Here is a 24600-nt window from a genome sequence, read left to right on the forward strand (position 1 = left end):
TTGGAAGCTGTCTTTCTCTTAAATGAATATACCACACATTTATATCATTGTTTTATATTCCTTTTAGTAATAACTACAACATTTATTATATTTAGGAGTAATTTCAGCACTGATTTCTACATAGAAATAGAAGAAATGGAGACTGTTACTCCCTCAAGGACCTTCTTTTAAAAAATATAGAGTACAGTAGAATTGAAGCATATATCGCTATATAACCTAAATTGAGGAGTGGGTTCAAGGACACTTTTAAAGGAACTGAATCTGAAGGACAGGTAGCAGTGAGTCTGAAAGAAGAGGAAGCAGGGAGTGTTCCATGTAGATGGATCAGCTTGTGCTTGAAGGGTAAGAAGTTCATATGGTGGGAGTGTAAGGGTCAAGAGATGAGTTTGGAAGGGAGTCCTGTAAGGCTTTATTTGCTTTGTTAATGAGTTTGGACTTTATCCTAAAGGCAGGGAAGAGCCATCAGGGGTTTTAAGCAGGAGAGTAAATAACATGTCCTCAGATGGGTGTTTGTGAAGGTCACTCTGGCTGTAGTACATGGAAAACAGTTGGAGGCTTGCAAGGCTGAAGAAAGGGTGCCTGGTTGGAGTCTGTTTCAGTAAACTTGGGAAAAGATGATGGTTGCTTGAACTAGAAGAGTGGCTATAGGTATTGAAGAGAAAATTTAGAAATAAAAGTAACAAGATATGGCCATTGATTGTTTTGGATGAGGAACCCAGGAGGAGGAAGTAGAGGTGTGAGCTAGGAAGGAATCAAGGATGACCTGGTAACTCCGTGAATCTCGATGTCATTTCCTGAGAAACTAAATACAGGAAACCTTATTAAATATTTAAGTGAGTGAATGAATGTAAAAATGATCTTAAATATACAAAGTCAGGGGCATTTGGTGGTGGTGATGGTGGTGATAATAGCAAATACATGGCACTCATGATGTGTTTTACCTATAAATTTTGCATTTTTTTTAAGCATGCTGTATAAAACTGGTGCCCTTTTTCTTATAATTTCAACATGCTGGGCTCGCTGATACCTATTGCTTTCTCTAGGTTGGGTCAAATGTCTTGACCCTCTGGGCAAATCTTCCTTTCTTCACTTAAGTAGTGTGTTAGTTTCCCTTTATTGCTAGAACAAATAACCACAAACTTAGCAATTTAAAGTAGCACGTATTTATTATCTTACTAGAGGCGGGAGGCATAGGATTCATGCATTGGTGGGGGGTGTGGCCTGCAGGGATGGGCCCGCTGTGGGAGCACTGCTCATCCCGGTCAGCTGAGTGGCTGCAGCAGGAGCAGCCCTGTGGGAGCACACTGACCACCAGGGGGCAGCTCCTGCATTGAGCATCTGCCCCTTGATGGTCAGTGCGCGTCATAGTGACTGGTCGACCGGTCATTCTGGTCGTTCTGCTGTTCAGTTGCTGGGCTTATATATATATAGACAGTTTGGGCAAACAAAAATCTGAAATGAGCTGAAAAGCAGGCGTCGGTGAGGCTGTCTTGTTTCTGGAGGCTCCAGTGGGGAGTCCATTCTTGCCTTTCTCCAGCTTCTAGAGGGCACCTGCATTCTTTGGCTTCTCCCCATCTTCCAAGCCAGCAGTGTAACCATCAAATTCACATCTCACTATCCTCCCAATTAGGATGTGGGTATTTAAAGCTTTTACTTTTATTTCTAACCATATTTATTTTGATGTTAGTAATGATTTCTCAGCATTATTTGCCTTGTTTTCTTATCTCTTTAGTTTGATAAATTATAAAATATGAACTATAATTATGTCTCATCATAGTATTAATTATAACATCTAGCATTTGTTAAGTGCTAGCTAAGTGCCAGGTCCTTTATTTGTATCATTTCATATAATCATTGTAACAGCCACACGCGGGAGGAGGTGGTGTCCCATTTTACAAATGGGAACACTGAGGCTCAGAGAAGTTAGCTGTCCCAAGGCCCTATAGCTAATATTTGCTAGAGCTGGAATCTGCATCAGATGTTTCTGCTAGTTTCTACTACCACAGTGGGGCCTTTATGGTGAGTACACATAAAAATAGATGAAATAAACAAAAATAAAAAAAAGGAAAAAAAATATGAAATATGTTTGGTATGGATATACCATTTCTATTTTCTCTGTTAGGCAATTAGGAAATAAGTGAAAAATTTAAAGCTGAGAAAGTTGTTCTTTTTTGTTTCCTGATTACATCAGGGATGAGGATATCTTTAACTATTTTCTCTAATTGAAGCATTAAAAAATGATAAAATGTTTTTCTTTAACATTTAGAAAGACATGTATTATAACACCTATGTCCTCACCACTTATCCTGACATAGAATCTTACCAGTACTGTTGGAAGGCCTCTGTGCATTCCTCCCTGAGCTCATCTTCTTCGTCTCCTCAGTAGTAGCCTCTATTCCTGCGTTGGCACTTGCCATATCCTTGCAGCTTATGTATCTTGACAGTGATCTGGTGGCTGAGTGCTGAATGTACTAGTATTTGTGTTGCAGTGGTGCTCATGTTACTATTTTTCTGAAGAAACCTTCCCACGTTTTTTGCCATTTTTTTCTAAACTGGTCTCCGATTTGTACCAGCACTGAGTCATGCCACCTCGTGCTCTCCCCACTGTATCTTATAATGTGGGTGAGGAATAAAAATGTACTCAATTTCAAAGCCTACAGCTATGGGACAAAGGATCAGTTCAACAGGTTGGAATTTTCTTCCACCATGACCTGGAGTCAGATTGGTATAAAGAGCCGACCATAAGTAATCTTGAGGGCCTCATGACTGAAACTTTTTAAGATGAGTGGGCTAGGCCCAAATCCAGTTAGGTTTCAGGTAGATGAGCACATTCTGTGTCCCTAACATTTTCCTCAGGTTTCAAAATCAAGTGTAGTAGTCTTCACTTATGTTGTCTACAGAAGCTCCTTATCTTGTGAGAGATTCCCAGCAGGGTCAGAGTATAATTTGTACTTGGTCATGATCATGTGAGAGGTCTTTTCCCCCCAAAGCGACTTCCTCAAGTTGGCAAAGACTTGAATAAGGCTTCTGGAAAAGGACAGAGACAAAAACAGGAACAAAATAAAGCCAATAAGTTGCTAGTTAATATGTAGCTTCAAAAACAAAATGTTTCTATTTGAGAATGATTGATTTATGGGAAAAAGTAGACACCAAGACTTTCAGGGAAGAGAGAAAAATAGGTAATAAAACCAGTGAGAAGCAATCAAGAATTGATTGTGGTGCAGATTGAGGACTGGGACTATAGGAAAGATGCTACTCTTGGGACTAAATGCCTGAGACACATGGTAGTTTATAAAGAGAACTAGAGGCGTGGTGCACGAAATTTGTGCACGGGTGTGTGTGTGTTGTGTGTGTGTCCCTCAGCCCAGCCTGCACCCTCTCCAATCTGGGACATCCCTCTCACAATCCAGGACTGTTGGCTCCCAACCACTCGCCTGCCTGCTTGCCTGCCTGATTGCCCCTTACCACTCCCCTGCCAGCTGATCGACACCTAACTGCTCCCCTGCTGGCTCGATTGCCCCTGACTGCCCTCCTCTTCCAGCCTGGTCACCCGTAACTGCCCTCCCCTGCCAGCCTGGTCACCCCTAACTGTCCTCTCCTGCAGGCCTGGTCTCTCCCAACTTCCCTCCCCTGCAGGCCCGGTTGCCCCGAACTGCCTCCCTTGCTGGCCTGGTTGCCCCTGACTGCCCTCCCCTGCCGGCCTGGTCACCCCTAACTGCCCTCCCCTGATGGCCCAGTCACCCCTAACTGCCCTCCCTTGCCAGCCTGGTCACCCCTAACGGCCCTCCCCTGCTGGCCTGGTCACCCCTAACTACCCTCCTCTGCAGGCCTGGTCGCCCCCAACGTCCCTCCCCTGCAGGCCCGATTGCCCCTAACGGCTCTCCCCTGCAGGCCTGGTTCCCCCCAACTGCCCTCCCCTGCAGGCCTGGTCACCCCCAACTGCCCACCCCTGCAGGCCTGGTTCCCCCCAACTGCCCTCCCCTACAGGCCTGGTCCCCCACCCCAACTGCCTTCCCCTGCAAACCTGGTGACCCTTAACTTCTCTCCTCTGCAGGCCTGGTCGCCCCCAACTGCCCTCCCCTGCAGGCCTGGTCCCCTCCCCCCAACTTCCCTCCCCTACAGGCCTGATTCCCCCCAACTGCCCTCCCCTGCAGGCCTGGTTGCCCCCAACTGCCCTCACCTGCAGGCCTGGTCACCCCCAACTGCCCTCCCCTGCTGGCCTCGTCTCCCCCAACTGCATTCCCCTGCAGGCCTGGTCCCCCCAAACTGCCATCCCCTGAAGGCCTGGTTGCCCCCAACTGCCCTCCCCTGCAGGCCTGGTCACCCCCAACTGCCCACCCCTGCAGGCCTGGTCCCCTCCAACTGCCCTCCCCTGTAGGCCCGGTGCCAACCAAACTGCCCTCTCCTGCAGGCATGGTCCCCCCAACTGCCCTTCCCTGCTGGCCTGGTCCCCCCCCAACTGCCCTCCCCTGCAGGGCTGGTCCCCCCCGAACTGCCCTCTCCTGCAGGGCTGGTCCCCCCCAACTCCCCTCCCCTGCTGGGCTGGTCCCCCCAACTGCCCTCCCCTGTAGGCCTGGTCCTGCCACCACTGTCCTCCCCTGCTGGCCATCTTGTGTGTTGGAGTGATGGTCAATTTGCATATTACTCTTTTATTAGATAGGATAGTGAGGGACTAGAAAATAATAACTAGCTCTTAATATCTGGGACACGATGAGTACTCATTAATTGATGATTCACTGATACAATCTCATCACTTAATAAAAGTTTTCATATAAAAGCATATATTTGTGCACATACTTTTTCATATATGAAGGTGTGCTATAACTTACCTGAGTGCCTACTTATCTGAGTATTTTACTAAAGAATTTGTTTTTAAAGGTAACCCAGATGGTTCTCTTATTGTCATCATTATAAAGTAGTTTTTCCATTGCACAAGAAGTGTAATTCAAAAAACTTTCTGCTAAAGTTCAAGTGACTGGAGGTTGTGCACAAATTCTTCATTTCTTTCATAAAACCAATTTTGCTGAATTTTCTATAAAAATGCAATGATTAAACATTCTTGTGATAGCTTCTTTGTGAAAGCATCACTGTTCCTGATTTGCACACGCCTGGTCATTTAGGCCTTCTTTTGTTTTGGGTTGGCAGTTCCAACTGTTAAAGTTCTTGTCTGATTGTGTGGGACTCCTTATTTTAATGGGAGCAGCTTCTTTGCTGCATTTTTAAAAAATGGTCTCGGAAGCTTCTTACTGTGGATCTTTGTTGGGGACAAAGGATTATTTATGCTAAAGGAAAATGTATTCCCCACTGACTTGGCTCCTGGGAAGCATAACAAGCTCATTAGTAATGCCCAGTTGTACTTTGCCCTTTTGCTATGGTGGAGAGAGGAAAAATGACATCAAAAGGACATTCTGCTATCCTTTGCCTTCCCGCAAAGAAAATATGATGTAATATTAGACTTTTCAGTAAGGTTTAGCTCAAGTTCAACTTCAGTACCAGAAGAAATGTTCCTGAAAGGAGGAAGGCAGTATGTGTAGTTGGCACTGTATAGGAGGTATGTCTGGTGTAACTTGGGGGAGAAAATAACTTTTCCTTGGAAATTGATTGCATTATAGCCTTATAAACTAGACTTTTTTTCTTAGACTCTTTTAATGGTGGTTTACAATAAAAAATAACTAGTATATTATACTGCTCTAAGCAGTGAAGCTTTCTAGGTTTTGCATATCTAATTATTCTGAGTGTTTTTAAACTCTTCATTTCTTTTCCTCTCTGAAAATGCATTAAAGAATTTTATTAACCTAACATAATAAAAGTTGTGGTTTTCCTTCTTGTAGATTTCAAGAAGAGTACTTTGGAGCTAAATTGTGCTGTTTCTTTTTTTGTTGTTATTATCTTTAGCATCTAGTAGAGGAAATAATTTGTGATAAATTATAGAAAGGCATTGAGTATTGTCTCAGTTGAAATTGATGTTTGTGTCTATTACCTTTTCCTCTGGCAAAAGAAGCTCATGGTTAAGCTTGTGAATTTATACAAAGTCCAGATGAACTTTTATGACCTCTATGTAAAGGTCAGATGGGAGATACTTAACTTTTAGTTTCAGTTGCTGTGATATATGTATTTACATGATGTTTATGGGGGAGAATTAGGAAGACTTATTGGCTAAGTGTTATTGTTAATTTTATTTTGCTAGCCAGAAGCTTCAAGAATTACTTTGAAGCCAGATGTTTCAAGAATTGGCTTGCTTGCAATCACATAGCTAGTTAGAGCTCCCATTACACAGCCTTTTCTTTTTTGGTAGATTACTAAATTTAAAAAGGGGGGAGGGGAGGGAGTGCATTAGGACTCTTGAGCCACATCACCCCTATTCCCTGCCTTGCATCCTTTCTCTATTTTAGGAAAAATAAAAAGAATCACTTTGGTGCTGGTATCAGAAACTAGATATTAAAATGTGTTCCATGTTTTCCTGTTTCAAATGAAGAGTGCTTTTATGAAGTAAGAAGCTAGGAATGATTATTGATCTTATCGTCAAATGATTCCAATTAGAAGAAAAAGTTTTAAGCTTTCAAATAGAGTAAAACAGATTCCTTATAATTTGAAGTTTTGGGGGAGTGGGAAAGCTGCCATTGTCTGCATATTAATGTTTTGTTCTATTTTCAGAAAAGCAATTTGATTTGAGTATTACTGACCATGCAGCCTGCAATTCAAGTAAGTGTTTTGGAATAAATATTTTTATGAAATTAATATAATAAAATTATAATAATTAGTAAAATACTAAAATTATCAAAATATTTTCATTGTGCTAGTTTTTTAAGCATCAACTTTTAATAACAGTTTATATTTTCACTTTCTATTTCTGAAAGGATTCTAATTCTATAGGCTTATATTAAATACTTATAAGAATAAAAAGTACCTTAGGGTAGGTGGGCCCATCTTATTTATACTGTCCTGGGAAAAGAAGTTGAATATGTTATAGTGTTCCTCTCATTACGATTTAGTATATATTTGTATTTAAAAAGCTTTCAGTAAATACAAATATAAAGTTTTTATTTTAGATAATTGTACATGTGCCTCATAATGCCTATAAATAACCAATTATTAAAATTTAAAGAGGGCTTTTTTTGGTTGTTGTTTCTGTTTTTTGGGGGGTGGGGATGGGAAAGCAAGATGAGGATAATGAGATAAACCAGAATGATCTTACATTTGAATGATTTTCAGGCTTGGTACAGTATTTGCTATATTTTTCTGATATCCTCTTAGCTTTTTTTTTCTTTTGCTATAAATAAAACATTATTGACTATTCACTTAAAGACAAAAATCACATTGAAGGCCTACGAGAAAGATGCAAGCAGCTAATAATAAAATTTGGCAAGTGAAAGCTTTAGTTTGTCAGATTTCATTTCTGATCATAGTTCTGCATCCCTGAGAGATTCGGACAAGTTATTTTATTTTACTTCTCCGAATGTCTGCTTCCATGCTTCAAGTGAGGGTCATTGCACTTATTTTGTTGGATAGTTGTGAGGAATCAGTGACATAACATGCACAGAGTGCCTGCTAGGATGTGTATTGCATAATAGCACTTCAGAAGTTTGCTTGTATCATTTGTCCAACAAAATTATCAAGAGATAAAACTGGAGACTATACCTGGGTCATGCATGTCTTTCTATTTACATTTTCTTTTCTATTTTATTAAGAAAGGAGGCTTGCCGAAACCGGTTTGGCTCAGTGGATAGAGCGTCGGCCTGCGGACTGAAAGGTCCCAGGTTCGATTCCGGTCAAGGGCATGTACCTGGGTTGCGGGCACATCCCCAGTGGGAGATGTGCAGGAGGCAGCTGATTGATGTTTCTCTCTCATCGATGTTTCTAACTATCTATTTCTCTCCCTTCCTCTCTGTAAAAAATCAATAAAATATATTTAAAAAAAAAAAAAAAAGAAAGGAGGCTTATCTAGCTAACAGTGGATGATAGCCAGAGAAGAGAATTTATCATGTGGTTAAGAACAACTCTGAATGTGATCCTGCCTGTGCCCCCTCCTATGCTATGCAGCTTATCCTTCTATTCCCCTAATAAAGAGTTCCATTATCCTACTTTCCTTGTGGGACTTGGAAATCCATGACAGTCTCTTAGAAGGTCTTAGTCTTCCCCTTTGGTCTTCTCAAATCCATATTGAGTATGCTCAGACCTGTATTACTCAAACCGTTTATTAACTGACTATTCTTTGTGTTCTCTTTTTATCCAAGTCTCAGAAATGTCATGTTTCATGCTGATTATATATTTTGATTTCTTATAGCGTGCTTTTTTATCATTGCCACATTGACCATGATTTTCTCATTTCTACACTAATGGCCATTAATATATTCTTAACTTGGTGAATATTTTCATAGTTTTGTCTTATAGTTCCATAAAACCTTCTATAATCTAGATTCCACAGATCCATCTATATTGATTCTTCTCTGGACACATTCTTGACATCTCTCAAGGAAATTTTTACTTCTCTGCCTGTGATGAATATGAGAACTTCCCAGGATATTAACCTCTTTCTCTGCTAACTATACTAGTTATCTAGTTATTCATAAGTGCCTTACAGAGAGGAGTTATCAGTAAATGGCTATTATCAATTGGTTCTTATTAATTTAATACATTATGATCTTACTTGTCTTTTTCTTTTGGTCTTTCATTTTGACTAGTATATAAAAGTACAGTCTAACAACCAATGCACAATAGTTCCTGATCTCTTTTTGTTCATAGTCCTCTGTTGAGAATCTGAGAAAAGGTATGAATTTTCTGAGAAAAAGGGCTATTTGTACATAGGCAGAAAATTTTGCCTAAATGTAAGCAAGTTTATGTACCTACTCAGGTTCATCTAGACTGCCTATGGATTAAGAATCTCTGTAATATGACAACTTTCTGCATGTTTGAGAACAACCTTTGTACATAAAGTTTTTATTATTAACATCTAACTTTTTAAAAAATATATGTTTTTATTGATTTTTAGAGGGAGGGCTAGGGGGAGAGAGAGAAACATCAATTGGCTGCCTCTTGCATGCCCCCTACCGGGGATTAAGCCCAAAACCCGGCATGTGCCCTGACTGGGAATCAATCTGGAAACCACTCAGTGCACAGGACGACACTCAACCCACTGAGCCACACATGGCAGGGCTAACATCTAACTTTTAACAACATTAATATGCTACTGACCAGCCCAGGTTATTATAGTCTTCTGCTTGCAATAACAGGAAAATTGAAATACTCTTCTTCCTCGTGTGGAAGATATTAGGATGACCTTTGTCAATGTTAGCTTCTTATTTCAAAACCACCTTCCTAGCTAATGCACATCTTGCCTTGACAAATATTTGCATCTTTCTGCCTTTTTCCAGCTCAGCCAAATAGTTAAAGGACGAATAACATATTCCATTGACTATAATATACTGTTGGTTGTAGATGCATCTTGATTTTGATATCAGTCATTTGCTGATATCTATTTCCTTAATGATACCAACCAATATTTTTGGCTGAATACCATGTGCTAGGTATTATACATGCTTATGAAGGGCAGATTTAGATATTAAATCTTTGCTGCACTTCCTTTGAAATAATTTTAAGAGAATTTAGGTAAATAAATAAAATCTTATCTTTTTTCCTAAAACTTTATAGGACTCTTAGATATTTAGGAGTTCATTTCCCAAACCCTACCCTCAATTCCTGAAATGGTTTCTCTCAAATAACTTATGTTTCTCTTATTTTTTGGATTTTTTTTTTTTTTTGAGTTTTGCTACTCCTGCTTGCCTCTTGTGGTATATATATATTCATGTTCTTTCTTTGCTCTTGGGATTTTTTTTTCAAAAGCATGTTTTTTTTCTTATCATAGGGGATTAGAAATAGTTGCTGTTGTTTTCTCCATATTTTTTCTGGATTAACTATGGTTTTATGGCTTTTGATTTGGCAAAGTAAGACTTGCTTCAAATAAACCTCAGTAAGTTTAATGTGTTTTAAGGAGAAAATGAACTATATATAAAAGTCAAGAAAGGATACTGGTATTACTTGTACCTATACTTTAAAAAATTTATTTTCAAGTAATCACAAATTTACAAAGTAATCGTTAAGTATAGCACAGAAATATTTGTCTGAACCATTTCAGAATGAGTTGCCAATCTAATGTGCCATCGCCTCCAAATACTTGAGAGTGTATTTCTCAAGAACAAGGACATCCTCCTACACAACCACAATGCAGTAATGAGAATCAGGATATTAACACTGATACAGTACTACCGTCTCATTCTCAGACCTCATTCAGGAATTGCCGGTTGTCCCAATAGTGCTCATTTCAGAATCATGGGTTTCATTTAATGTCATGTCCCTTTAGTCCTTCTCAGTCGGAAACAGTATCTCAACCTTTGCTTGCCTTTAATGATGTTGACCCTTTTTGAATATTAACTCTCAGTTATTTTGTACAGTGTCCCTCATTTTGGATTTGCCTGATATTTCTTCATGATTCAATTCAGGTTATGCATCTTTGGCAGCAATGTCACAGAGGGCTGCTATGTTTTCTCTCTGCATCCTATCAAGTGGCCTATGATTTTGGTTCTCCCATTATTAATGGTGTTCACTTTTGTCACTCAGTTAAGATGCCATCTGTCAGGTTTCTCTATTGTGAAATGACTCTTTTCCCCTTTGTAATAATTATTTTAGGGGGAAGTACTTTGAAACTATATAAAAATGTCCTCCTCAAAATTCTAATTTATTCATTAATATCTATACTAGAGGCCCAGTGCACGGATTTGTGCATCGGTGGGGTCCCTCAGCCTGACTTGCACCCTCTTGCAATCCGGGACCCCTTGGGGGATGTCAGAGTACTTGTGCACCGATTCGGCCCGATCCCCGCAGGCCAGGCTAAGGGACCCCACTGGTGCACAAATCCATGCACCGGGCCTCTAGTATGCATATAAGATCGTTGGTTAATCTCTTCCCGCCCTTCCCCTCCTGCCTTCCCTCTCAGATTCATCAGTCTGTTCCATGTTTCCATGCCTGTTTATTGAGCATCTGCCCCCTGAGAGTCAGTGCGAGTCATAGCTACCGGTTGAATGGTCGAATGGTCACTTAGGCTTTTATATATATAGATGGACTTACATTTATTTTATTTTTTGTATTATCCACTTATTTCATTATTTTGATGTTTAAATTGCTTTTGGTTTAGCCACTAAAGCAGTGATGGAGAACCGATGACACGCGTGTCAGAGGTGACACGCGAACTCATTTTTTTGGTTGATTTCTCTTTGTTAAATGGCATTTAAATATATAAAATAAATATAAAAAATATAAGTCTTTGTTTTACTATGGTTGCAAATATCAAAACATTTCTATATGTGACACAGCACCAGAGTTAAGTTAGGGTTTTTCAAAATGCTGACACACCGAGCTCAAAAGGTTCGCCATCACTGCACTAGAGTCTCTGCGGGCTGGCGTCTGTCTCCTTCTGGCATGTCCTCATCATTCTTGGAGCACTTCTTTGCTTTTTGGTAAAAGAAATTCTATCTCAACACCATAGGATTCATTCTAGTTTTCTCTCATTCCATATTTGTACCATTCTTCTTTGGCAGTGAGAAACCTGGTTCCCTTTGGTAAATCTTCGTGTGTGTAACTGATCTTCCTTCGTTGCTGCCACCCCGCCCTGAGCTGCTGCCCTTCTCAGCTCACTTGAGCTTTGACACCCTGCACTGGGACCTTCGCCCTTCGTCCCCAAAGGACACCCTCCTTATATCTTGCTCAGGATCTGACTCTGTGCCCAGCCAGGGCTGTCCTCATTGGTGGAAATTCTCTTACTTCATTCAAACTCTGACTTTTTATTTCAAGCCACCCCCCTGCAAGAACCCTCTCCCCACACCCCCTCTCTCTGCCTGTCATTTCACTTCGGCTCTATTCCCCTTTCTGCATTGAGTATTGATAGTCTTTTCTCTAAATAATATTGTATTGAAGTTTTGTAAAATTTTAAAAATTTGCAAGTGCTGTTTAATAGTATGTTTATGTCAATTTTTATTCTAAACTAGGAATTGGCCAGGTAGTAAATATTTTTGGCTTTGAGAGTCAACAGGCAACTTTGAGGCAATTATGTAGGTACTTATATAACAAGCCATTTTTAAATGTATAGAAAACCATACTTTGCTTATGGGCCATGCAAAATCAGATGACAGACCAGATTATTTAGATATTTTTTAAAAAGATAATACCCTTATTATGATTTAAAGTTTAAAATGCCATTTATGCATTCATTCAATTTATCCATTGTTCAACAAATATTGCTAGGACCAATACTAGATGTTACAAGGATATATCTTATAAGGTAATGTTCATTAACCCATCTTACAGCCAAGATGCTGAGACTCTGGTCAAGTAACTTATAAAACTTACTTATCTAACAAGTGAAGTAAAAATATAACTTGTTGATTTCTATTCTTTTGATAGTAGAATCCATTAGTTAATTAAGGGGTTGATAGTAGAATCCATTCGTTAATTAAGGGGTTCACTTACATTTACCACAGTAGTGGATATTGACAATGCCTCAAGTATCTCAACTAATAGTTTGCTTCTCGTTTATATATTTTTGCATATTGTATTATGTATGGTCTGTAATTCATGTTTAAATATAGATATGGGTTATGCTAACTTAATAAGTCACATGCATTCATTTGGTTGGCGTTTTCTCTAGGTGTGGTTTGGAGAAGACCTGCCTCTAAGCCCACGGAGCCCTCTGACCCCCAGACATGGGCCAGGTTTGGCTGATGTTTGTCAGTATGATGAGTGGATAGCTGTGAGGCACAAAGCCACCCTGTTGCCCATGCAAGAAGATCTGTCAATCTGGTTATCTGGTTTATTAGGTAAGGCTTGAAAAGACATTCAAAATTGTATTCTTGTATTTAGTAAACATTTATTGAGAACCATATTCTTTGTTAAGGAGTGCTTGTTCTAGAGGCTGGGGATACTCCTGTGAGTGAAATCTCACAAAGCTTATATTCTAGTTGGGAGGATATTCTATTTCAGTGGTTCTCAACCTGTGGGTTGCAACCCCGTTGATGGTTGAATGACCCTTTCACAGGGGTTGCCTACGACCATCCTGCATATCAGATATTTACATTACAATTCATAACAGTAACAACATTACAGTTATGAAGTAGCAACGAAAATAATTTTATGGTTGGGTCACAACATGAGGAATTGTATTTAAAGGGCCAGAAGGTTGAGAACCACTGTTCTATTTCATCCTGACCCTCAGGGCTGAATAGTAAGGAAGTTTGAGACTTAATAGAAGAGGTCAGTAAGCTTTGAATAATCAACATTTTCACTGTTAATATTAAAATCATTTTTTAAGTATGTAGGTATAATTTGGGAATCTATATTTTACTGATTCTCCCTCCACCCCCCACCCTTTAATCCTGTATAAGACATGGGATTCTGAATGGCATTCATATTGCAGTTAAAATGATTATTCATGACACCTAGCAGGAAATGTCAGGTAGGAGACTGTCTGGCATCATATTGCTTTATTCAGTTAAACAATATGATAAGTGCCCTGAATTTTCTCTGCAGAAAAATTCTCTTTTTAATACAGAATTTCATGTAACATTGCAGGGTTTTTGTGAAAAAGATATATGAAGCTCACCTGTGACCTTCCCGAGATAATTAAAACACAGCATACACTCACTTCAGATATCTAGTATCAGTTTGATTTAGAAAAAAACTTTTTTAAAGTTTATTGTGTAATAAAGCTTCCAAAGACAGTATTTTAGAGGTGAAAAGTTAGTTATTCCCTGAGTCTTTGCTAGGTTACTATCTTTACTTTTTAAGTTGCAGCAAATTCCATCTTATTTATAGAGAACTTTTCTTGTGTAAGCAGTAGTAATGTGCAGTGAATCAAAACTTAACCTTAATAGTGAATATTGAAACATATAGCACTTTGGTCTTTTAAAAATGAAATAATAGAAAATAAAATAATTAAAAATAAAATGAAATAAAAGACGTGTCAAATAATTTTTTCCTGTCCTACATCACAGACATTTTTCAGTTGTCATTTTTCATTTTGACATTCTCTGCTGTATCTTCGAAGAGTGAATGATTATAGTATGATCTAACATTTGTCTAGTATTTCAGCCATAATCTAGTTACATTTAATTAAATTTTAACCATAGTCTTTGAATTTACTGTTTCTAGAAGAATCTTAACGTTGGATATGTTCTTAGGTATAGAAGTTAAGGCAGACAGATTACTGGAAGAGCTTGATAATGGAGTGCTGTTATGCCAACTGATTGATGTTCTTCAGAACATGGTGAAAGCCTGCAGCTCTGAAGAACCAGAGGTAAGGAGATGTTGGACAGCAATGGTCTTATACCTTGGTGCATACTCATTTGTTTATGTACATTTCTTATTATCTCTACAAGGTTGTAAACTTCCACCCCAACTATCTATAAGACCTTGGATAATTTACTTTATCTTTTTCAGAATCTAGAAAAATACTCTTACTTGTAAAGTGGAGGGATTCACATTTACCTTGTAGAATTTATTTGCAAGGATTTGGCATTTAATTTAGTGCCTAGTGCATAGTAAATATCCAGTAGCTAGCTCTTCTTGAGAACAATAATAGAGGATTGTTGTGAGAATTAAATGAGAAAAGAGCTTGTGGTGGTTCCTGGTACATAGGACCTATCATCATCATCATCACCTTTATATTCTTCATATATTGTCTTGGTGAGTAAATTCTATAAATATTGGTTGATGAATAATCATTTTTTAGCCAGTTTTTCTCTGTTCACCCTCAAGTTATGATTTGAAGAGATAAGGTTTTCTCTCTTTTCATCAAGCATGTCATTTTCACATGGGGTCTGGACATCACACAGTGTTGGTGAAGTATAAAGTGGAGTCATCTTTCTGGGGGACAGTGGGTGATGTGTATCACATTGAAAATAGAGCCAATCCTAAAAACAGGTGAAGGGATTAAGAAGTACAATTGGTAGTTACAAAAGAGTCATGGGGAGTGAAGTACAGCATAGGGGATATAGTCAATAACATTGTAATAACTATGGTGTCAGGTGGGTACTGGAAATGTAGGGGGAACTAATATAAAATAATATTGAATGTAAAATGTAAGTGAAAAAAAGTAAAGCACATCCTATGATACATAATTCTACTCTCAGGAATTTGTTCTTTGGAAAAAATCACAAATTCACAAAAATGCAAAAAATTAGGAACAACCTAAATGCTCATCAATAGAGAAGTTGTTAAAAATTAGTTATGGTACCTAAGCACACTTGATTATTATCCATTCATTCATGAGAAATGACTCTTTTAATCTGTTCTTTTTTACCCTAAAAGATTCCTACAACTTACTGTTAAATGTGCATGAGCAATACACACAATCAGATGGCAGAGCAGTGTGTTTCTGTAACATTCTGTAGGTACAGATATCTACCAAGTGCATACTTGTGCCTGGAGATGTCTTGCTAAAACGTGGGTGAGAGGATTTCAGTTGACACTAACCATCTTTGTATTCAGTTGTATCGTTTTGATTTTATTCCTTTATTTATGTTTTTGGCGATGATCATATGTTCTGTATACATTAGGGAAACTAACAAGACTATTTTAATTCTGGAAAATAATAGCAACAGGAAGGGGTATATAAGGAACTGGTAATAGTGGTTATCTTTAGAGAGAGGAACTGAGGGGTAGGGTGGGAGAGAGACTTACGTCGTGTCTACTATGACTAATGCATTTTAAAAAATCATATGCATGAATTGCTTATTCAAGTAAAAATTTAAACTGAAATAAAACTAAAAACCTCTCAACCTCAGCAGGATTATCTAAATACTCTTGATTCAGATACTCAAATAATTAGGGTTCTGTAAAACTTAGATCATCAATTTTCAAAGAACTTGAATTAAGAATGGGCTACTACTTCCTTTTTGATAGTCTCCTCAGGAAACTCAGAATCATATTTATGAATCTGAGAATAGGGAAGGAAGCAAACATGAGGTTGTCTATTAACCCTTAACAGGGCAGTAATTCTGTGTTGGTATTGAACTATGTGTGGAGAGATACCATGGAGATATACTTTGGAATTATTAGAGTGTCATTTTTAAAAGTTAATTTATTTTAAATTAAAAAGATTCTTGTGTCATTTCAAAAAGAAAGAGGTTAGAAATGCTTTGATCCTACTGCTAATTTTAACCAGATCATTTCTGAACTATACTAAAGGAGAATAAGACAAAATAATTTTGAAGTTACCTAATGTTGTATACTTTTTACTTGCATTCAGTGCACTGAATATTTCTTTAGTGATTAGAATGGATAGCTAATGAAAATATCCATGCTGCATTTTTGAAGTTATTCTTTTGTCTTTTCCAGAATTTTCCAATGAGAAAAGTGCCCTGTAAGAAAGATGCTGCCTCTGGTTCGTTCTTTGCCAGAGACAATACTGCGAACTTCCTTCACTGGTGTAGGCACATTGGGGTTGATGAGACATACCTCTTTGAATCTGAAGGTTTAGGTAAGTGTTGTTTTGTTTAATGTTTATCAGGATTTTTTTAATATCTCATTTCTAATTTTTCTTTCCAAATAAGGACTCTAATGCCACATTTTCTGAGAAAAATGTATACTTTAAGTATATGTGAAATCATTCAAGAATCTGAATCTGATTCTAAATTAAATATATTAAGCTTTTCGTGTATCGTTAAATACACAAAATCTAAAATACCCTAGAAATATTTTACTTCCTGAATGAGTTGGCTACAGGAAGTTTCTGGAGGAATGCTTTACTAATTAATGTTTTCATCAAGAATTACTCTACCAGGTCTAAATTACTAGTAAGTCCTCTTTAACTAGATAATTATAGAAATAACAGAAGACTAAGGGATGCATGTTCATGGTTTTAGATTTACCTTGTAAACAGCAGCTGCCAACTTGATTATCTAAATGGATTAATGTTTTTGACAATTCATTTGTAAAAGTCATGCTCTACTGAATAATTATTGACATACTCTGTTCAGTGTCTACAGTGAAAGCTAACTAAGTTTTAGACTATATATTTCCTCAAAGCATTTATACATGTGTATACATATTGATCTATATCTCTGTATATATGTGTGTACACAGACACACAGAATTTATAATGTTTTGATAGGAGCAAAGCATTCCAAGGGCAGGGTAGTGTGCTCTGGTGGAGAGAAGTATTTTATCACTGACATTGTTTAGAATTGCTGGTTCATGGTGATAATAAAAGCCAAACTGACTTTTAGTCTGTTTTATTGTTGTTTTAAATTTCTTGACTGATGTTGCACACCCTTGCTGCTTGCATGCAGGGTGGCTGCTCCCACTGCTACGCATTTACTGTGCCTCTGGGTGCTCCTGTGCACTAGAGAATAAAAAACAATATGGATTTGGTTGATGTTTCACCCCAATTTGCACCCTGCTTTAATCCGGGTGTGCTGATCATTATTGACAATGTGGCTGATTTAATGGCACATACAGCCTCTATCGATCAGAGGGGAGAGGAAGTGCTTTCAATTCTCCAGTTTATTACTTCTGAAAGGATATAAGATTGTATATTTCTCATTCCCAGTAGAAGACATTTTCACACTGTCCTTACAGTCAGTATAAAACTAAATGAAGCACTGCCGATAACATTAATTCATTCCTAGGCGTTGAGCTGAAGCACTAATGTTTTCACTTTCTAAAGGACTCAGAGAGATGAGCAGCTTCATTTTTTACATTTTGCTAGGAACTCAAAGCAATTAAAAAAATAAATACACTATTTAAAAGTATATCTGTGTGTTCAGAGAAACAAGTTGAATAAATTTTTCAAAATAAATCCTTTGGGTATGAATTTTAAAGTCAAACATAGGCCTTTTTATTGCTTTCTGTTTCGGGTATAAATAGATGTTATTTATAAATCAGAGAACAATGTCATTTCCATTCAGGGAGTCAGTATATATGCAATTTATCACATAACTATTATTAGGGTTTAAGAATTTGCTAGAGCTTTTAACTCTAAGAACAGGAAAAGAAAGTTAGGTGATCTACAACTACTATGATATTGGTGCGTTTAGTACAAGTTCTAATAATCAGGGTTTTTTTGTTTTGCTTAATTTTTTTTTAAAGATCTCTTTTCGAACTCTTAGGCTTAGCATTTAGTTTCCTTTTTAATTTAAAAAATTTTTAATTGTGGTAAAATATACAGAACAAAGTGTACAATCATAACCATTTTAAGTATGTGAAGCTTCTATTTTATAGCATTAAAATATTAGGATATACTTCATATAACAAAATTTCTTACTTCAAAATGTACCTACCCTTAAGTGGTTTTTAATATGTTCACTATGTCATGAAACCATCACCACTAATTAATTCCAGAACATTTCCATCACTCAAAAAGAAAAGCCATACCTAGCAGTTAGGCCCAATTATTTACTCACTGCCTTCATCCTGTGGCAATCACCGATCTGTTTTTTTCTCTCTATGGATTTATATATTTCAAATACATGGAATCAATCATACAATATGTGGCCTTTTGTGTCAGGCTTCTTTAATTAGCATAATGGTTATTTATGTTGTAACATGTAACAGTACTTCATATCTGTTTATGGCAGAATGATATTCCATTGTATGGATAGACCACATTTAAAAAATTTATTATCAGCTAGTGGACAGTTCTACTTTTTGGTTATGATGAATAATGTTGCTATGAACATTTGTGTACAAGTTTTTGGGTAAGCATTGGTTTTAAATTCTCTCAGGCACATACCTAGGAGTGGAATTGTTGGATTATATGGTAACTATGTTTATTATCTTTTTGAGGAACTACCAGAGTGGGCATACCATTTTATATTCCCACTAGAATGCATAGGGGTCCCAATTTCTTAATCTTTTCATCAATACTTGTTATTATTCTTTCTTCCTCCTCCTCCCCTCTTTTGCATATTATTATATTACCATCCTATCCTGGTGGGTGTGAAGTGGTATCTCATTGTGGTGTTTTACATTTCCCTAATGGCTAAAGATATTTTTTATCTTTTGCTAAACTTATTGGCCATTTGTATATCTTCTTTGGAGAAATATACTATACACATATTTGGCTCAATTCCGAGGGTAATTTTGTCTTGTTTTGTTGACTTGTAGGAGATTTTTATTTATTGTGGATACCATGCCCTTGTCAGAAATATAATTTGGGTTGTCTTTTCCTTTCTTGGTAGTGTCCTTTGATGCATAACTTTTCAATTTTGATGTTCAATTTATCTTTTCTTTGATTGCTTGTGCTTTTGGTGCCATATCTGAAAAACCATTGCCTAATCATCCAGGGTCCACAGATTTTTACCTAGGTTTCCTTCTAAGAGTTTTATAGTTTTAGCTTTTACATTTAGGTCTTTGATTTATTTTTAGTTTTGTTTTTGTTTTTATATATATATGGTGGAAGTAGGGATCTAAATTCATTCTTTTGCATGTAGATATCCAGCTTTCCTAGCACCGTTTATTGCAAAACTGTTTTTATTTAGTTGTCTTGGCACCCTTGTTGAAAATCAATTGAACATAAACACATAGGTTTATTTCTGCATGCTCAATTCCATTTCATTGGTCTATATGTCTATTTTTATACCAGTAACATACTGTCTTGATTTAGTATAGCTTTGTAGTAAGTTTTTTTTAATTAAATCTTTATTGTTCAGATTATTACAGTCGTTCCTCTTTTTCCCCCCATAGCTCCCCTCCACCCGGTTCCCACCCCACGCTCTGCCCTTACCCCCCCCCCCCCCCGCACTGTCCTCATCCATAGGTGTACGATTTTTTTCCAGTCTCTTCCCGCACCCCCACACCCCTTTCCCCCTGAAAATTGTCAGTCCACTCCCTTTCTATGCCCCTGATTCTATTATATTCGCCAGTTAATTCTGTTCATCAGATTATTTATCCACTTGATTTTTAGATTCACTTGGATTTTGTCAAATGCCTTAGGATGTTGGTCTTTACTTTTCTTGTGATGTCTTTTTTTGTCTTTGGTGTCAAGGTGATATTGGCCTCATAGAATGAGTGAGGAAGTGCTTCCTCCTCTATTTTTTGGGAGAGTTTAAGAAGCCCATTGCCACATAGTCCTGTGCTAAAGGTAGTTTAGAATAAAACCGAGGTGATGTATCTCTTCAAATGTATCTCCTGTTGAGAGGTCTGAATTTTAAATAACTTAATGTTACCTAAGCCCTTAGTTGTTTTAGAATTAAAATGCTATACACATAAGGATGCATGACAAGTTTTCATCCTCTTCTTGTCAACCATTTTTTAAAAAATTAATGGAAAATTGCCGAAACCGGTTTGGCTCAGTGGATAGAGCGTCAGCCTGCGGACTGAAGGGTCCCAGGTTCGATTCCGGTCAAGGGCATGTACCTGGGTTGCGGGCACATCCCCAGTGGGAGATGTGCAGGAGGCAGCTGGTCGATGTTTCTCTCTCATCGATGTTTCTAACTTTCTATCTCTCTCCCTTCCTCTCTGTAAAAAATCAATAAAATATATTAAAAAAAAAATTAATGGAAAATGATAATATGTGGAGATGACAAAATGTCTTTTTAAAGTCTCCCAACAAGTAATGTCTTCATCATTCTTTTATTTTACTTCTTCCATGCCAGAAATATATTTCTCTATTTAATTTTGTCTCTTAGAATATGTTTGTTTGTTTTTTCACAGTTTTGCACAAAGATCCAAGACAGGTGTATCTTTGTCTTCTTGAAATTGGTCGAATTGTGTCCAGGTATGTATTCCACAATATTTCAGGATTTCAGTATCCTAAGTATTTTGAAGCTACTTTATTTTAGATAGCACATGACTTTCTATAAATAAAAGAATAATTTTTATTGGAATAAAGTAACTTTTTCTATTTTTTCTTTGTTTCTTTATTCTGTTTGTGTGAACTATATCATGTGTCCACATCTGCTTGCTCATATAACTTGCCTTCATTTAGTGTAAAACTGTAAAAGTGGTTACTTAAAATGTTTATATTAAGAATAAAGTAAGAGCATGTGGCCTTTTAGCAGTTCAAGGGGAGGCAAGTCTTCTGGACACAAAGAGGAGCTGATAGAACGCTGGGCCTTGCGTCTTCCCCACCTACCTCAGCCCCGTCGTTACTCATAGGCTGATTGTTAAGGTGCCTTTTAAAACCTTTGGTTGAATATTGAGAGCATCCAGTAATCCAAATATATGCTCTGGTGTGAAGTTTATCATCTGAATTTTGGCAATCTGTGGGACATTAAAAAGCATTTGCAGATATGCCAGTAAAATAATCGGTGGAAGAGGCTCATACAGACTTCATTTAAAAATAAAATAAGCCCAATTGTGATAGAGAGGAAGTGCTTGGGAAAGACTGCTGGAATGGTGAAATCTCCTCATTGTTTTTCAGGTATGGGGTTGAGCCGCCAGTATTAGTAAAACTTGAGAAAGAAATTGAGTTAGAAGAGACCTTACTTAATACTTCTGGGCCTGAAGATTCCATCAGCATCCCCAAATCGTGCTGTCAGCATGAAGAGCTGCATGAAGCTGTAAGTAGCTGCCACACTTGCAACCATGATGTGTTAGTCTTCAAGTTTGCCACACGTGATGCTATGTTTAAAAGAATGTTTCTTACTTAGAATATACACTAGTACTCATTCCCACTCCTGGTGAGTTCAAGGCACTATATGATAAAGGTGACTTTGTGTAGCTTGTGTAAGATGAGGAATGGAGTTGGGGCAAAAAAGCTAGAATCCGTCATGAAGGGTATTAGGAGCCATAAGAATTCATTGATCCTTTTTTTTTTTTTTTTTTTTTAACATAGTAGTGTTATCATTTGATTTGTAAATGATAAGGATTACTCTCATGGCCATGCAGAAGTTATGTTGGTTTATTGTAATAATCCAGGCACAGGATGATGAGAACCTGAACTCGAGCAGTAGTAGTGGAAATAAGGCAAAAGGAGCACAGGTATTTTTCTATTTAGAAGGTAGGATTGGCAGGAATTCTAATTCTGACAAGGAGAGAGAATTCTGGGCTGCTAAGGTGTCTAAGTAAAAGGTACACTGGTACTTGGAGAATACAGGTGGCAGAAAGTTGTGGGAGCCGATTGATGGGGATTTTCATGACGCCCCCTGTGACAGAATATATGTTAGATGGCGAGTCTCAACTGGAAAGTCTTCTTAACTTTAGCTGTTTATCATTACGTAGAAGTTAATAGAATTGCACTTGGTCAGGCTGTGCCTTCTGCAATGACTACAGTATGACAAGGAATGGAGATGAGCTGAGTATCAAACATTGTTTCTGCTTCAGCTGTTGCTTAGATTTTGTGGTCTTTTTGGATTGTAGTACTTTATGAAAGTGCTTAATTTACAAAATTTTAAAGAAATAAGTTATTACTAATAAACATTTGGAAAGTGTTGTTTAATGTAATAACAGTCTATAGTATGTTTTATATTCTAGTTATTATCATTTTATAGATATTTGCTGCAATTAAAAATTTTGTAAGCTTCTTGAGGGGTAGAAGTAGGGTTTTCTCCCCGACTCTCATCTCCTCAGCAGATTATTGAAACAAAGTGAGCACTTATAGAAAATGCCTCTTGCATTGCATTTTTAAAGAATTTTACCCCATCTTGGGTGGATAGATATAAATGTCTCTGCCTATTTTAAAAGTAACTTTGGAATAGATCTAGATAGTCCCTCATATTAAGTTAGCACAGTGTTAGGGACAAATGAGAGTTTTTACATAAGCTTCATCTGACTGGCCCATCTTTGATTTGACACAGATACATTAGTCCAGGGCTTAAAAGAATTCAAACTTAATGAACTAATGTGGCTCAGTGAATGTGCTTTGAATGGATTCTACTGCTGTACACGTTCACAGGCGTTCTCCCGTGGTCGGGGGGCACCACAAGCCCGGCACTGGGGCGAGAAAGAGAGACTCGGGACTGCAGCGCTGCTAGTTTTAATGGGTCAGCCAGCGTCTAATCTCAATACTTGTCAACCAGTGAAGGAGAAGAGATAGTTAAAAGTTGAATTGTCTTTAAACTTTTATCTTTGAGTTTGACTTTCCCAGCTATCAAATAACCTTGCATTTTAGTGTTGAACAAAATACTTTCTGTCACAAGCACTAGCTGTTACTTATTTTTAATCTCAGGTTACACACATTGCTGAAGATCCCCCTTGCAGTTGTTCTCATCGGTTTTCTATTGAATACTTATCTGAAGGACGGTACCGACTAGGAGATAAAATACTCTTTATAAGGGTAAGTCCACCATTTAATTTTATCTACATACAGATCTTGTTTTTAAATTGGATTTATTGCTTAACCAATCTTTTATTCTGCTCTTACTTTTTAAAAAATTGATGTTATTAATGACAGAATTTCACTGTCCAAAAAAATTGCTTTCATGAATATATAATGAATTTAGGTTAACACCTTTAACACACAAACTGCTAACTATAGGAGACTATTCTGACATCGAATATAATTGGGGGGAAATGTTTGTATATCTCAGGTAACTTATTCCATTTTTCAGATTTTCTAAAAAGGAATCAGTTTTCATCATCATAAGAAAAAACCAACACATCTAATCTGATTAAATGTCAGTAATAAGAAAAGAAAATAGAAACATTGCCATTTATAGTAATATACACATTGTGTGTTAAGTATAAGACCTTTTTACATTGACACAGCATTGATATATATACCAATATGCTGATACACACGTTCATTTCCTTCCTTTGTCCCATCCGCAGTCTGCAACTGATCATCTCCTTTGCTGAGGAGATTGAAGTTTCACTGTTCAGCATTCTGTCTACTTCGGATAAAAGAGCTGTTTTATTCCTAACTTAGGAATAGAATATAAAAGTATTTAAAAATAATTTTGACATCCATATTTTCTTTTACTTTATATATTATCATTACTTCCCCTTACCCCCAACACGCAGAAACACTTATGTGTACTTTCTTTGAGTTTGCTTTCTCTTTTTAAAGCAGTGTGACATAGCGATAGTCACAGAGCATGGGGTTTAGAGGTGAAATTTTTAGGGCAATCTCATACAGTTGTGCAGATTTTCCTGCTTAATGGATGAGTGTCCGGGGGCTGAAATCCAGCTTGTTCTGCACTAACAGACTCAGGATGTATCTTATCTGGACAAAAGCACCATTTGGGTTGGGGAAGCCTGGTGTATTTGAGGCCAGGCCAAGCTGTGTGATTTGGGACAATTTCCTTAATCACTCAGAGCCATAATTTTCTCATCTGCGAAGAACTAGTAATAAATTATTTCAAAGTTTTTGAAGATTTAAATTGATATAATACATATGAAAGTAATTTATTAAATTGTGAAGTACACATTTTAGTGATTGTTATCTTTCATAATAATTTATTTTTTATGAGGCTTTTTTTCCTGTAAATTCCCATTTCTCCTTTCTCTCCTCTCTTTTATTCCTTCAATATTCAATTCTTTGTTGAACAAGATTGCCCTTGCAACTTTGTATATTAGTAATTTGGATTGTTTAGGATGCAAGTTGTGTGTAAATATATTTTTACAAATTGGGGGATGCTGTTTGTCAGTTACATGATTCGATATGGATTAAAT

At 37.3% G+C, this 24600-nt stretch overlaps 1 protein-coding gene across 1 annotated transcript in view; it reads left to right on the forward strand.

Annotated features, from left to right (window-relative positions):
• GAS2L3 (growth arrest specific 2 like 3) overlaps positions 1–24600 on the forward strand; it is a 31127-nt gene that overhangs the window by 4547 nt on the left and 1980 nt on the right. Inside the window, exons 2-8 of the mRNA XM_070407942.1 lie at positions 6655–6702; positions 12698–12866; positions 14226–14341; positions 16384–16525; positions 20701–20764; positions 21410–21548; positions 23156–23263. Of these exons, the coding sequence (XP_070264043.1) occupies positions 6685–6702; positions 12698–12866; positions 14226–14341; positions 16384–16525; positions 20701–20764; positions 21410–21548; positions 23156–23263 (756 nt within the window). The 5' untranslated portion in view covers positions 6655–6684. The remainder of the gene's footprint in view (positions 1–6654; positions 6703–12697; positions 12867–14225; positions 14342–16383; positions 16526–20700; positions 20765–21409; positions 21549–23155; positions 23264–24600) is intronic.

This window comes from Myotis yumanensis, unplaced genomic scaffold (genome assembly GCF_028538775.1).
Source record: "Myotis yumanensis isolate MYYU_CA2020_CCGP unplaced genomic scaffold, mMyoYum1.0.hap1 SCAF_3, whole genome shotgun sequence".
Classification (NCBI taxonomy): Eukaryota; Metazoa; Chordata; class Mammalia; order Chiroptera; family Vespertilionidae; genus Myotis; species Myotis yumanensis.